At 57.0% G+C, this 14,858-nt stretch overlaps 1 protein-coding gene across 3 annotated transcripts in view; it reads right to left on the bottom strand.

The window, feature by feature from the left end:
* Window positions 1–14,858, bottom strand: part of ZNF423 (zinc finger protein 423) — a 328,940-nt gene that overhangs the window by 216,557 nt on the left and 97,525 nt on the right. For all 3 annotated transcript variants that reach the window (XM_051833900.2, XM_051833899.2, XM_070063168.1), the window contains one exon: window positions 5,786–5,986. In XM_051833900.2, coding sequence (XP_051689860.1) covers window positions 5,786–5,986 — 201 coding nt within the window. The remainder of the gene's footprint in view (window positions 1–5,785; window positions 5,987–14,858) is intronic.

A 14,858-nucleotide genomic window follows, 5' to 3' on the forward strand; every position in this document is an offset into this window, starting at 1 on the left:
AGGGCGGGGCTGCAGGCGGAGTTCCGGGTGCTGGGCACACAGCACGTGCCAAATACACAGTGAGTGTCGGGACTACAGCCTACCGGGCAGTGCAGAGAAAGAAGTGCCTGCTCACACCTCTGCCGCCAGCTCCAGCTGAGAGCCCCTGGAGGGCAGCTAGACCCTGCTCTGTTCCAGAACCGCCTCTCTACACCCAGCCAGGAGCCTGGCCCCAGACAGCGTCAGGGGGCAACTGCTGGAGGAAAGACACCAAGGCTCAGCTCCACACAGGTCCTGAAGGTGATTCCTATGGCAACGCTAGGACCCCCTCCCCCTCTGTCTCTCCGCCTTGTAACGAGAAACCAAACCATGCCAGCCGTCCCCTTCGCGAGGCCAGGGACTTCCGAAGGCCACGAGGTGCGCCAGCTTGGCAGGTTCCAGGAGTGACACAGTGCCGGTCCCTGCTGACATGGTGTCACTCGCAAAGTCAGCTCTGTAGCACTGCAACCGTGTAGATGCAGCACCCAAAAGTCCTCGGCCGTCGGCCAAGCAGCAGTCAGTCTCCGTCACAGAGGATCCTGGAGGGGCAGCATTTGTACCAGAAAGTGACAAAACGTTCCACCTGTGTCCACACAGCTGGTCCATGGGTCGCTGGCTTCGGCACGCACATTAAGAAACTACAATTATGGCCAGTGCCACAGCTCACTGGGTTGATCCTCTGCCTGCAGCACCGGCACACCTGGTTCCAGTCCCAGTCGGGGCACCAGATTCTGTCCCGGTTGCTCCTCTTCCGGTCCAGCTCTCTGCTGTGGCCTGGGAAGGCAGTGGAGGATGGCCCAAGTGCTTGGGCCCTGCACCCCATGGGAGACCAGGATAAGCACCTGGCTCCTGCCTTCGGATCAGATCGCGCAGCGCGCCGGCGGCCACTTGGGGTGTAAACCAACAGAAAAAGGAAGACCTTTCTCTCTGTCTCTCTCTCTCTCTCTCTCACTGTCTAACTCTGCCTATCAAAAAAATAAATAAATAAAAATTTTAAAAAAAAGAAACTACAATTAGCCCGTGCGTGAAGCCAACCTCTTGTGCCTGCGTCTCCAGTGCCCAGGCTGTTTCCAGTTCTCCTAGAAGACAATGAAACTCGCCCCCTGCAACCGCTGACAGAGCCCAGACTGGCTTGGCCAGCACTGCCCAAATGGCCTCAAGGTCAAGTGCAGCTCACTCCCTGTCCCGGCATCACTGGGGTCCGAGGGATTGTGCAGCCCCAGCAGTGCCACTTCCTGACTGTGTCCACACTCGGCGAACAGGCACACCCACATGCACCGCTCGAGGCACCACCTTCATCCACTCTGCCGCAACAACCCTCTCTGTCCACACCCGGTATTTTTATGGAGAAGGACTCCGCTGTTTCAAAGAAGCCCCGAGCAGGTCCACAGGCGCTGGCCCGTGAGCAGGGCTGCAGGGGAGCAAGAAGAATCCAGCAGCTGTCGGCGCAGGAGAACAAACAGCGTGGAGTGGAGGTTTTTTTACTGATTTCACTTCGTGTCACAAAAAAGCAGCACTTAGAGCCTTGTGGTTAAGGTTGGTTTCTCTTCAGACACAAGCGAGAGCAAGAGACAGAGAGTGAGCGCGAGAGCCGGGGAGGGGCACGAGCAGGCCCTGAAGGAGCTGTGTGCGTTCCTGAGGCCCAGGCTCGAAGCACTCAGGGCACTGAAGGCTGCCCTGTGCTAAGGGGCCGTGAGCAAGGCACCGCTCAAGCTCACACCGTGCGGGGCCCTGGGAGTCCCTCTTTGTGGCCACTGTCACCCCCCCGCCGAATCTGCCTTGAGGATCCCCCTCCTCAATGCGACCCCTGCCCGTACCTCAAACACCACCAAGCCTCCAAGCTCCCCAGCCACAAGCTGACCCACAGGGCCCACTCCTGCACCTGTACCCCAAATCCACCTGCGACAGCGAGAGTCAAGCGGTCAGTGTGAGAAAGCACAGCCACATTCAAGCCCCCTCGGCAAACACCCCCACCCCCGCCAGCCCTCCCAGACATCAGTGACAGGCCCTGCAGGGGATGAAGGTAGGTCAGGGCACACAGGGGCCCCAAATTCTCAAATTCCCACCTGGCTGGCAGACCGTGCCACTTGGTCTGCATCCCCACCCCGGCAAACAACTCCTAAAGTCCTCAGACGCTTCCAAGTGGGGTCTCTTTGCAGGCCACTGCCCTGACTGCTGGGGGTAGCACCGGGGAGCTTCAGCAAGGGGGCCGGCAGCAGGTGCAGTGGATCACAAAGAGCCAGTGATCTGAGTCAACCACACCTCTGTGAGGAAGCTTCCAGAATGCAAAAAGGTGAAGTCCCCTGGAGGGGTGCACACAGGGCATGGGAGCTCCATACCCTGCCCCAAGCAGGGGTCGTGGGAAGTCTAATGCATGAGCTCTTGGGCAGACGCACAAGTATACCAACCCAGGCTCGTGACTGGCATGGCCCGTGCTGGGGTGGGGGGAAGAGCCCCCAACCTGTGGGGCCTGGTGCTGTGTGCAGACCGACACAGGAACTGAACTGGAAGGCACCCAGCTGGCATTGGCGGCACATGGCACAATAGCTGATGGGGAGGAATCCCCACACTTTTGGTCACAGGAGGGCTGTGTGGGTCGATCGCCTTTCTTAACATTTCCTCTTGGCAAGACTTATCCGTGTCCATGACACAGCTGCCAAGCACCCACAGCCTGCCTAACCCCCGGCCAGCACAGCCCTCTGCGTAATGCCCAGGTCCGTCACTCCCCCCCAGTGTGGGCGCTGCATCAGAGGTCCGCTCAGCAACGCACAGCATGTGGCAAGGCGGTGCCGTCTGCTGAACAATCCACAGTGGGCGCCAGCAGACCGAGGAGCCTGGCCTGGCAAAGCTTGCTATTGCATTTTCACATGGGCACCAAACTTCTTTGAAAGGAAAAGTTACAAAGGGGAACAAGAAAGACAGAAAGAGAGAGAGAGATTTGTCATCCACTGGTTCCCTCCCCAGATGGCCGCAGCAAAAGCCAGGAGCATGGAACCCAATCTGGGTCTCCCACATGGGAGGCAGGCACCCAAGCATGTGGGCCATCATCTGCTGCCTTCCCAGGCACATTAGCAGGGAGCTGGATCAGAAGAGGAGCAGCTGGGACTCGAACCAGGGTTCTGATATGCAATGCCAGCATCACAGGCAGTGGCTTAACCTGCTGTGCCACAGTGCCGGCCACTTCCAAACTTTTAACGGAAAATCAATTCTCAAACAACCTTTGATGCTAAAGTCTAATGCATGAAACAGAATTCTTAAGGTGAACACGTCTGATTGGACTAGACCGCAAAAGAGCCCTCTCCGTGTGGCAGCCCCCAAGGGTCCCAGAAACCCATCTGCGGACACAGTTTGCAAACCACCACACTGCGTCCTAGGCAGGGAACAACACACAATCCCTAGCACTAATCCCGCCACTCATGATCCTAGGAACACAAATCCTGGGGGAAATGACTTCCCACGTCTCATCCACGTCCGAAAACTCCCAGGCCAGGTCCCAGGTCCTGCCTTCTTGGGGCTGCTAGCAGGCAAGGTGGCTTCCCCTCTTCTTTAAGGAGTTTCTAACTCCCTTCCAATGCTCCAGGGTCGGGGATATTCCCGGCTGCTGTGTCCCCGTGGAGGTCGTTAGTGCGGTCCTGTTAGGAAGTGCAGTATCGGAGGATACCATCTGTATCGATAAGGACGGCTGGGGACCCTGCAGAGGGAACCGCCACGGATTTACACGGAAGGCGCAGGCGAATGAGGGAGGAGTCAGCCGCGGGGAGGAGGAGCCTCCCCCGGGGACCCAGGCACCCTTAGCCCCACTTGTTTCTGGCACAGACTCTCACAATCAGCCCTGAGCCTCTCGTTCCCCTTCTCCCCTTAGAAACGCTGCCATTCGCACACGCGTGGCTGAGGCAGGAGAACCTAGAAGAGCAGCCGGACGGGGCAGGAGTGAAAGGGACGGGATCGCAGCCCCAACACGGAAGAGACTCAGGCCAGCACCGCCCTGCTGTAGCAGCCACCGGAAGGGCGTGCTGGCTCATTCAGAAACTAAAGAGGTTGTCCTTTCATTCGATTGACTGACCGGTCAATCATCTTTCAATAAGTATTATTTCCTTCTCTTTACAGGTAAGAGCCCACCTCGATTCTTGGGTAAACCAAGAAGTACACCGGCACCTATTATCCTCCCCAGCAAGTGGATACTCACGCCCAGGGTCCTGAAGAGGTGCCAGCTGGGCCACCAAGTAGCCATCGCCTTTCCACCTCGGTTCACAGGAGGAAATGAGGGGAGTGAAGAGGATAATCCCATGGGTCCCTTCCGATTCCGATGTTAGGATTATGAATTGACTACTGCCTCCGTCTCTGGATGAACGCTCACAAATCCAAAGGACTGGAGCTTGGATTACTGAGCACCAAAAAGTCCCAAACTGGGAGAATTCCCTTGAGTCTTTTTTCTCTTATTTGCTTGTTCGTTTTGTTTACTCAAAAGGCAGAGAGACACAAACAGAGTGACCTGCTGGTTCGCTCCCTAGGTGTCTGCAACAGCCAGGCCTGGGCCAGTTCGAAGCCAGGAGCTGGGAGCTCCATCCAGGCCTCCTCTGTGGGTGGCAGGGACCCAAGTACGTGAGCTGTCTCCTTCTGCCTCCCAGGGTGCACATGAGCAGGAAGCCAGGATCAGAAGTGGAACCGTGAATAAACCAGGCATAAGGGATACAGGTGTTACATGCTGGGTTTTAACCACAACTGCAAACCCCACCAGACCAGAGCCTCTGTGTTTGTATCTGCTCCCTCAGTTGAGAACAGGGACTTGCGCCATCCAGGGCTGGGCAAGGCCAGAGAGCAAAACACCGCAGCTCCCCCGAGCTCTGGGCTTCCGGTTTTCCACTCAGGACGAGCAGTAGGGGAAGTGAGGACCTGAGTCCCCAGGCGACTCCAGATCTGCCCCCTTCCCCTCCAACAGGGCACAGGCTCCCTTCAGAAGATCAGCCTGAGGCTCCTGGATCTTTCGCACAAACCAACATCCAAGGGGTTGCATTTAGCATCACAAGGGAGGAAGCTATCTCAGGACGGCTGTGTAAGGAACATGGCCGCCAAGCGTTGGCTCGCCACAAATCTCCCAGCCTAGAAGTGTGTCCTGCCCCAGGGAACACCTATGTTTCACAGTTTCTTGCCCATCCACCCAGACCTCACACACACACACACATGCACACACACACTCACATAAACCCCTCGTGAAGTCCCACATTACTCCTAAACGCCAGGCAGGGCTACAGTCTGGTCTGCAGAAACAGCTCCCGGCCACCCTCCTCCTCCTCCCATGCTGACACCATGCACGGAGGTGTCACCCAGTCCCTTTCTGCACGGGCTGCCCTTGGCCTTGGCAACTCTCCCCATCCCATCACCATCCCAGCCTCAGAGCTCACTCCTTCACGCAGCTTTCCACACTTAAGCTGCTTAACTTTGCACTAACAACCTCTTAATTGCCGGGTTTCCCGAAGACCTTCCAGAAATCCGGGGTGCTGAGCCCTCCGCACCATGGAGAATGGTGTGGTGGGGGCCAGGAGGGGCAGGGCGCCTCCCGCTACTTCCTGCCTGCCAGAAAGCTGTTGCTTTTATTTCTAATTGTATTTAAAAGGCGGATACAGGGTACCCAAGACACCACAATAAAATGACATTAACTGTAAAATTACATTATTAATTCTTTAATCTCACTTGAGGCTTCAAGCTGTTGCTATGTCCAATTATCCGTGTAACCACCTGTCAGAATCCCGGCGCTAGTTAGCATTACCTCCAGGACAGCGGTGGGCCCGGTGGTCGGTCAGGTCTGCCAGAGACTCGAAGTCCTGCTGACAGTGATCGCAGGTGTAAATTGACTCATCCTCCATGTCTTCATCGTCCTCATTTCTCTCCTCTTGACTTGTCACGCTGTTCCTGTCTTCCAGCACACGGCTGATTTTCCGATCGCACTCCGGCTCTCCTTCTAGGCCTCCTGCCAACAGCAAGAATACAGTCCACGTCAGCTGACAGGGTCTGGGGACAGGGTTTCTAAAGAATCGCCCAGCATTTATGAAGATACGTTTAATTACTCCACCTCCCGGGGTCCATTATTCCTGACACCTCTCAGTACATTAATATATGGGGGTTTTCTGTAGCATGTGGCGCTGTAATTCTCAACTGCATTCTTTCTTTCACGCTGCAAATCTTTCGGGAGGATTTCTTGTCATCTCCCTTCTGTGCCTGGAGGCTGGGGTGGGAGTGGGGGTGGGGGTCGTGACCCTGGAGAGAGGTAGAAGCACCTGGGCATTTGTCTCCTAAAAGCCCAACTCCGAGACACGTCTCCATCGGCTGCTCCGAGCGCACCTAAACTTTCAGGCTTCTCCAAAGCCTTGCAGTGGAGAGCCAGGGGGAGATCTCCCAGCCAGGTTCACCTCTCCCACCTGACAAGCCTCCCAGGGCAGTGAACGTGGCTTGCTTCTTAGCTGAGGTGTCCTGACTCTGGAGCGAAGGCAGCCCACGGGGAGGGGCCGTGGATAGATCTCCAGCCCCTCCGCTGTGACCCGCTGGAGAGGGAGAAGCAGCCTTGGGGCAGCTGGTCAGGCTCTTTACAGTAGACACCTGCTCTGTGCGGACCAGCGGCTCCTCGGTGGGAGGAAGGGAAGGTGTTGTCCCCGGGACCCGCATGTACACAGCAGTCGATGCTGTCTCCAAGCCCGGCCCCATCTCACAGGCCCCCAGCTGCAAGGGAGCGCCAGGCCCAGCCCCTGCAGACAGGGACAGCTTGGCGATTCCCATTTCACAGGTAAGGGGCACCCCGTGTCCCGGGTGGCGGGGGAGAGTAACACCCCAGCACCCTGCGGTCGCCGAGTGCGACATCCTGACTTCTCAATTAGTTCACCTGCTGCAGGTCGGTGGGAAATGGAGCAAAGCTTCCATCTCAGAGCTTAATGGGGCACAGCAAGAATTTGTAAATCAAAGGGCAAAGGAAAGCATGGTAGATAGAATATGGAGAATATTTCAGTAATCCCAATAAATGTCAGTGGATTAAACTTGCCCACTGAAATACAGAGACCCTTGGATTGGAAAATCCAAGCGTGTGGTGTCTCTTCCGGCCAGCTGTCCCCGTAACAGACCTGCCAGCGCAGAAACCAGCAGCACTGATTCCAAACAAAGAAATCTCCATGACACATCTGCATGATCATGAAAACATGGGTATAGGAGAAGTGTGTGCGTGCACATGTGTGGGTGTGCATGGGAGTGTGTGCGTGCACATGTGTGGGTGTGCATGGGAGTGTGTGCGTGCACATGTGTGGGTGTGCATGGGAGTGTGTGCGTGCACATGTGTGTATGTGCATGGGTGTGTGTGTGCACATGTGTGGGTGTTCGTGTGTGTCCGTGTGTGCACATGCATGTGTGTGCATGTGTGTGCGTGCGCACATGTGTGTATGTTTGTGTGCATATGTGTGTGTGCACATGCATGTGTGTGTGTGTGCACCAGGAGGAAGCACCAAGTTCCAGAAAAGAGGCTTTAGCACACAACCTCTGCACCCCTGAGAGCTGGCCACCAAAGCAAGACAGAGAGGCGCGAAGCTAAAGAACACATTCCATTCGAAGGGGAAACCACAGCCCCATAAATATTTCAATTTAGGCACAGATAATGTTATAAGGGGCTCTGTCTCTCCCATCCACACAGAACACACACCAGCAGGCACCCGACGTCCAGAACCTAGGAACACAAATCAGCCCATCGGAGAGCCAGCTGCTGTCTGCCGAGGCGGGCGGCGTGGCAGGACGCGCCGCAGAGGCAGTAAAAATCAATGTTTCCATTTGTGGCCCATCAAAACATCTCTCTCCTTGCCAATTAAGGGACGTACAATTTTTAGGTTCTTTTATTATCAGGACACGCCAACTCCTGGCAATACAGAAATCCCATTAAAAAGCCGAGCAGCATATTTATCTCAGGGAATCTGATCTGCTGCGGCGGCCACGGCGAGAACTAGGGAGCCAAGAAATGAGAAATATCATCGGGAGCCTGCGATATTCTAAGTCATCATACAACCGTAGTTACACGGGCAAGCAAGCGCCCGCTCTGAAATTCCTAGTTTTCCGTCTCTTAATAAAAAAGCACTCTGTAGAGGATAGAAAAGCAGCGTAATTCCAGCTTTATCTCCTCTGCAGACTCTCTCTATGGTAAGTTCATACCCAGCACCACGCTCGCACGACTGTACTTAACACACAACTTAATAGACAGATTGAAATTACCCCCTTGTTGTTTTTTCCATAACAGCTCATCCACTCCACAACTGGATCCACACACACACATCACAATGCATTTGATCTCCTTAAATCTGGCATGTCCTGTTGACTCGCGAGTAGATAAATCAGAATGTCAACCCTCGGGTTTTTATAAGGCAAAAACGCATAAAGTCATCCGAGAGGATAAATCTGCATTAAGGAACTGTCACCTCCCCATCGCCTGGCTACTAATGGGAAGGCGGGACAGACAGGGGCGGGAGGGGCCCTGGCCCCCAGGGGGCCACAAGGTGGGGCGGGCCCGATCCTGGGGAAGATGGAGCCAGAGAAGGAAAGCTCTGGGGAACGGGGCATCCCTGCACCCCCGGCCCAAAGGCTGCCCTGCTGCCCTGGCAGAGTGAAGGCCTGGGTCCCGAGCGGGCCCAGCAGGATCTGACCGTCACAACGACGATGGCTACGGCAGCGATAAGGAAGCAGAATCAAGGGGTTATTTTCCCAGCTGCAGATCCAAACACTGAGGCTCTGTGGGGTCACCCGGAAGCAGACGTGGCTGAATCCAGGTGCTCTGCTAGGGGCCCAGCAGAACCTCCCAGGTGAGCCGAGCACCCAGGTCAGATAACAGGAGGCACTGAAGGCCCCAAGTGCTCTGGAGAGCACCCACTGGGCTCTCCTGTTCCCCAGGCCCACGCCAAGCACCTGCTCAGCGAGCCCCTGTGGACCAAAGGATTGGGCTTTCCCTACTCCTTCAACCCCGCTCCACGCAGTCAGGAGTGGCCCTGCTTGTCCCATGTGCGCCCTGTCCAGCCCAGAGGCCCTGCCAGTCCCTGTCCTGAGGCCGGATGCCCCCGAAGAGCGTGCAGACCAGAGCACCTGGCTCTGCCCGAGTCCCATGTTCCCACTGCTGCCTGTGTTTCCAACACGGTGACCTCCTGGGCTTAAACTATCGTTGACCAGCTGGCCCCTGCAGCCACCAAGGGGCCCATGAACCATAGACCGTGGCTGGGAAGGCGGCCAGCTCGTTCATTTTCTGCCGAAAGGGATGGGAAGCACTCCCCGAAAACAGGCCTGCTGGCCCCGTTCCCCCAGCCCCTCCCCAGTTCTCGCAACTCCAAGCTTCGCCCGCGGGAGGCTCAGCGAAATGGATTTCACACAGGCTTCCGCTCCCCCACGGCCCCGTGCACGGGACACGAAGCTGGACTGGCACCCAAAACCCTGGCCGGTCCATCCAGGAGCCTGCCCACCCTGCCCTGCACGCTAACACTGGGGCTGCTTCCCAGAGTGCAGCCACCAAGAACAGCTGGCACTGACTGAGCACCTGCTGTACGCCAAGCACCCCCTGATGAGTTGTCAGCAGCATATCCCCATTTCACAGGTGAGCAAACCAAGGCTCAGGGAGATGAGGAGGCTTAAATAAGGCCATAGGGGAAGTGGCAGGGTTGAGTCCCAGGTCCAGTTACACCTCACCCTTTGCCACACAGCTACGTGGTCTCCCCACAGCACAGCCTCAATGACAGAATGAGCCCAGGGCTGGGGAGCCATGGCTGGGTGCAAGCCAGGGGTTTGTGTCATGGCCCCTAAGGGACACTACTGACCTCTCTTCTCCCTTGCACGTCTGCAGAGTTACACAAGACCCTCCCTCCATTCCTTCAACTCCTTCAAGCTCCTGCCGAGGGCTTCGCAATCCTGCCCCCTCAGCCCTGCACCCACCTGCTAGGGATCGCCCCACAGCCCAGGCCCCCACGTCACTTAGGTCCCCAGTAGCTCCCTTCTCTGAGCCCTCAGCACTGGGCACAATGCACACTATCACTTCTGTGGGTGGCCTGCTCTGTCTCCCTGGGCAGCCCTCTCCCATGTGCTCTGCGGCAGAGAGTGAACCCCTGACTCCCCCCCAGTAAGAGGGAGCCAGTCCCCTCCATGACGCCTCCTCAGGGCTGCCTGGCCTCGGCGACGCCCTTGACCAACAGAAGAAAGCAACAGAAGCAACAACACTCAGGACTTCCGAGACGAGGTCGCTTTCTTGGGATGCCCCCCATTTCCAGGGTCGCAGAACCCCTACGCAGTGGGCACAATAGACGTTCTCTGCTTTGCAGATGGGGACACACAGCAAGGCTCAGGACCACCACAAAGCACAGCCCGGGGAGGGCAGAGCTGGACCGGAACCCGGGTCTTCTGACGCTAACCCCCGATTCTGGTGCAGTCACAGGAGGGCAGAGGGAGAAGCCTGTGGACGGGCCCAGCAGTGGACAGCACGCTGAGTCCAAGGCCAGGAAACGGCGAAAGGGGAAAGGCTGATGGTGGAGGGGCAGGGAGGACCGGCTGCCCGCAGGCTGCCAGATCTGGGAAGAGGACATCCCGCTACCTCTCAGCGAGACTGCCATGGGCTAGGGCTGTCTGGCACTAGTCCCCTCCTGAGGGCCACTCGATAGAGGCTCAGCCACAAACCCCCCTGGGACCCCTTCCAGCCTCGGGACCCCTCCAGCCCCTGGCCCCCTGAGCCAGCATGCAGCTATCTCCCGGGGTGGGGGGTGCCTCTTCTCCCTCCTAGGAGGTACATGGGACTCAGCTGGTCAACGGGTGGCCCTGGGCACCTGAGACCCTTCCGGGAACCATGTGTGTGTGGGGGGGGGTCCTGCCTTTGGGACCCCAGGGCTGCAGGTGCGCAGGTGCAGTCTCCACACCACGCCGGGCCTGAGAGGCGTGAGACAGACCAGCACCAGCAATCCCACACGTCCACCCCACCTTCCCTTCACTCAACCCTCAAATATTTATTGAGCATCTACTGCGTGCCAGGCATAACAGACACACGTTTGCCACAGCTGAAGGGGCGCTCCTCAGTCCTGTTTGTCTTGGTGGCCTCAAAGCCCATGCAAAGCCTGGCCTAAGGAAAGGCACTTAATAAATCCGAGGTGGGGAAGTGAGTGGCCAGAAGAGTAAATGAACGTGAAGTGAGAGTAAGCAGTGTGGGCGAGGCTCCAGTGATAGCTCCGGTACCCCCGTCCCCCAGCCCAGATGGCCCTGGGCTGCCCCCTCCTCACAGGTCAACCAGGAGCTCGCCTCCCTCACGGGAGCAGATGGCCCGGTGGGAGAAGCGGATACACATAGAGCACCACGAGGGGTGACTGCAGAGCACTCTGGGGTTTTCAGGAGCCAGGAGCATGGCAGGAAAGGAGAGGGGGCGGGGGGATGTGTGTGTGTGGCCAGCACAGGCAGACAGCAGAGTCCTGGGATGCCTCCCCCACCTCCTACTTCTGCTCCCAGCCACACTTGGGTGGGAGACCATGCCACCCTTCTCTGCAGAAAGCAGAACCACCAGGCTGGGGCTCCGGGCCGGCCCAGGGCTGACCAGGGAGCCCAACTGCACAGAAACCATGGAGACGCCAGTCCAGGAGGCCAGCGGGGCTGATGGGACCCAGTTGTTGAAATCAAGATGGTCATGAAGTAACAACGCCCACGGGCGGCCCACTGCCCGATTCGTGTGCCAGCCACAGTCGGGGCGACAGGGCAAGGACAGAAAAGTATCGCAGACTTTGGAGCCGGCTTTTATAGCTGGGCACCCTGGACAAGTCACTCACCTTCTCTGAGACTAACTTAATTAAATTAAACTATTTTCACACGGGCCAAGCCTTGGGCACCACTTGAGGCACCCGCGTCCCCTATCGGAACGCCTGGGTTCAAGTCCGGGCTCTGCTGGATTCCAGCTTCCTGCTAGTGCACACCCTGGGAGGCAGCAGGTGATGGTTCAGGAATGTAGGTCCCTGCCACCCACATAGGAGACTCAGGTTGAGCTCCCGGCTCCTAGCTCCAGCCTGGCTCCTGGTAACAGCCTGGCTGCTACAAGTATTTGAGGAATGAACCAGCAGACAGGGAAAAAAATCTCTCTCAAATAATGAAATTATTTTTTTAATTTAAAGTTATTTTAACTAGGTAATGCACCCAGAGCTTGCTGCTTGGCTCATAGTAAAACCCGAGACACCACAGCTCATGCCTCAGTTCTCACTCAAACCAGGAGGCAGCACAGAGGATGAGGGGTGCTGGGGCATATGAGCTCTTTCAAAGATGTCCAGGTATCTCTCCTCACCCCGTTACAAATCCTGTTCAGTTAGGAGCAGATAGCCCCAGGTTCAAGTCCAGGCTCTCCTCTTTCCGGCTGTGCAACTCTGAGTGACTTACAGGGTCCCTCCTCCAGGAAGGAGCCTGATCTCAGAGCCAGGTCCCTTTGGGCGGGGCCTGTGCAGGCCCCAGCAGCCAGCAGAGGTGTGTGTACAACTCACAAGCCCACCTTGCCCACGCTCGCCCCCTGTAGGTGGCTGAGGGAAACACAGTGCTGGAAGGCCATCTCCCAAGGCCCAAGCATTTGTCCTGCGACCACACTGGTCCCTCCTAGCGGTCTGAGTGCTTCCCACATACACACCCAAGGCCACAGGGCCAAGCCACAGGCTCACAAAGTAGAGACGGAACAGGGTCCATGCATCCTCTCTGGGAAGGCAGTGTGGACAGCAGGAGCAGGGGCAGGCTCAGGGCTGGGCAAGGGCAATGCACCCACTGCTGGCCACAGGTCTAAGAGGCAGCCACTGCCTGTCTTCAGGTTTGAATACTCACGCCAAAAAGTGCAGGCGGTGCTCCAACATTTAGCACTCAGCCTGAAGGGTGCCCTGCCAGCAACTGATACGAAGTTCGCTGCCCAAGTTCAGCTGCTTTTATGAGGAAGCTACTGCCGGGTGGTCGGCTGAGGGGTGCCCCAGCCCCATCCATGCCCTGGGTTCTGCAGCCAGATGCTGCATCACCAGCGCCTCTGTGGGATGCTCTGTTCTGGCCAGCCACCAGGCACCAGGTTTAGGACAACCCTCTCCACAGGACCATGCCAACTGTGGACATGACTAGAACTTTCCAGAGACGGTCTCCTCAGTAGTGAGCAATCCTAGAACCTGCCACCAAAATGATAATCAACATAGTAGCAAAAAACTCCCTCGGGCCACACCTTCGAATTCATCTGTATCCATCATCTAGTGTCAGTGTTACCATCACACCTGCTTCACAGATGGCAAGACTGACGGGTGGGACCACCCACTCCATCCCTCAGACAATGAGTGGGCCAAAACTCACAGCTCCAACGACCCCCCCCAATAACCACCATTATACAGGCTCTAAGAATGAGTGGAACGGGTTGGGAGTGGGTAGATGGAGGAAGCACAGAAGCCCACCCAAGGGCGCACCCCTGGTCAGCTGCTCTGGATGGTCCCAGAGGGAACACCTGTATCCAAGGCAACCTCATCAGTTGGATTTTTATTTTTTAAGAAGGGAATCTATATTTTTATGTAAACTCTCTGGATTTTTCAAAAGAAACCCAGTATACGGCAAATAACACACCTTGGCAGCCTGAAGACCACCTGCCGAAGGGCCGCACCTAGCAATGGACACCTGGGGCCCCGGGGGCAGGTGCTCCCTGCCTGCTCCTCCCCAGACCGGGAAGTTAGTTCCCTGTGTCTTTAGGTTCACGTCTGTCTCAGGCTGACCTCACCGACACTTCCGGGCCTCAATGTCCTCACATAGAAAATGCAGATGGTTTCACCTCCTACTCATGTTGTGGGCGTTCCCTCCCCGGGGGGCCACCCTCGAGGTGACCTCACCCTGGGTCACAGTCACCCAGGCTCTGGTCAAGGAGTGAGCTCCCCAAAAGCTGCAGCTGTCTCAGATGCAAACACTCCACACCTTCAGCGAGTCAACACTAGCTGAGCACCGCTGCAGCTGCTGCCGATGCATCGAAGAGCAAAGCACGGCCCTGACCCCAGGAGGCTTACTCTGCATGTGTGTTCAGCAGGTAAGGAATGAACGACTCCGCCCTCCCCAGGGCTGCTCAAGCGCTGGGCACAACTCACAAACGCAGAGGGAGGCGGCGGCCCCCAGCACACCTGCGCCTGGCTCCCAGCTCTACCAGGGAAAGGCTGAGAAGAAAGCAAAGCAGGAGAGGAGGGGGCAGGAGGTGCTGGAAGGGGGAGGGAAAAGCAATCACAAATACTCACGCCAAAAAGGAAAAAAAAATGTCTATTTTTCCAGTAAGTAGTTAACAGTGTCGCTGCTCCAAGCCTTGCGATCTTAATAAAACTGATCTCGCCGCGTGCAGTAATGAAGAACAGTGGGACAAAGCCGCCCTGGAACCAGGGAAATTGTACGCGGCTCTGTCCTCACGACCCCCTGCCGCTGACCCTCTCCTTGCCATCCTGTGCTAGCCCTGCAGAGCAAGGGGTAGAGGAAGGAGCAGGGCCACGTGGGGAGCGTGATCAATCAATCCAGGTAATTTCTGTCCGGCCGTGGGAGCCTGATGCCCCTAATTGTTCCAGCTCCTGGAGCAGGACTGGACGCAAGGATGCTGGGTGCAAATCACCCCCTGGTGGTGTCTGCACAAAGAGGAGCCCGGTAGGGATAAGCAGAGGGGGTAAGAAGGAGCCTGGACCCCTACAAACAGAACCAGTGGCCCGCGAAGGGAGCCTGGCTCAGTCAGACGGTGCAGACCAGGAGCCCAGGGCCGCAGGGCTCCGGCGGGAGCAAGTCGGGCCCTCCCAGAGCTCCGGCTGCTCCACTCGGACATGCAGCAGCAGTTTCTCTAACAGCGC

The sequence above is a fragment of the Oryctolagus cuniculus genome, chromosome 18 (genome assembly GCF_964237555.1).
Source record: "Oryctolagus cuniculus chromosome 18, mOryCun1.1, whole genome shotgun sequence".
NCBI classification, from domain to species: Eukaryota; Metazoa; Chordata; class Mammalia; order Lagomorpha; family Leporidae; genus Oryctolagus; species Oryctolagus cuniculus.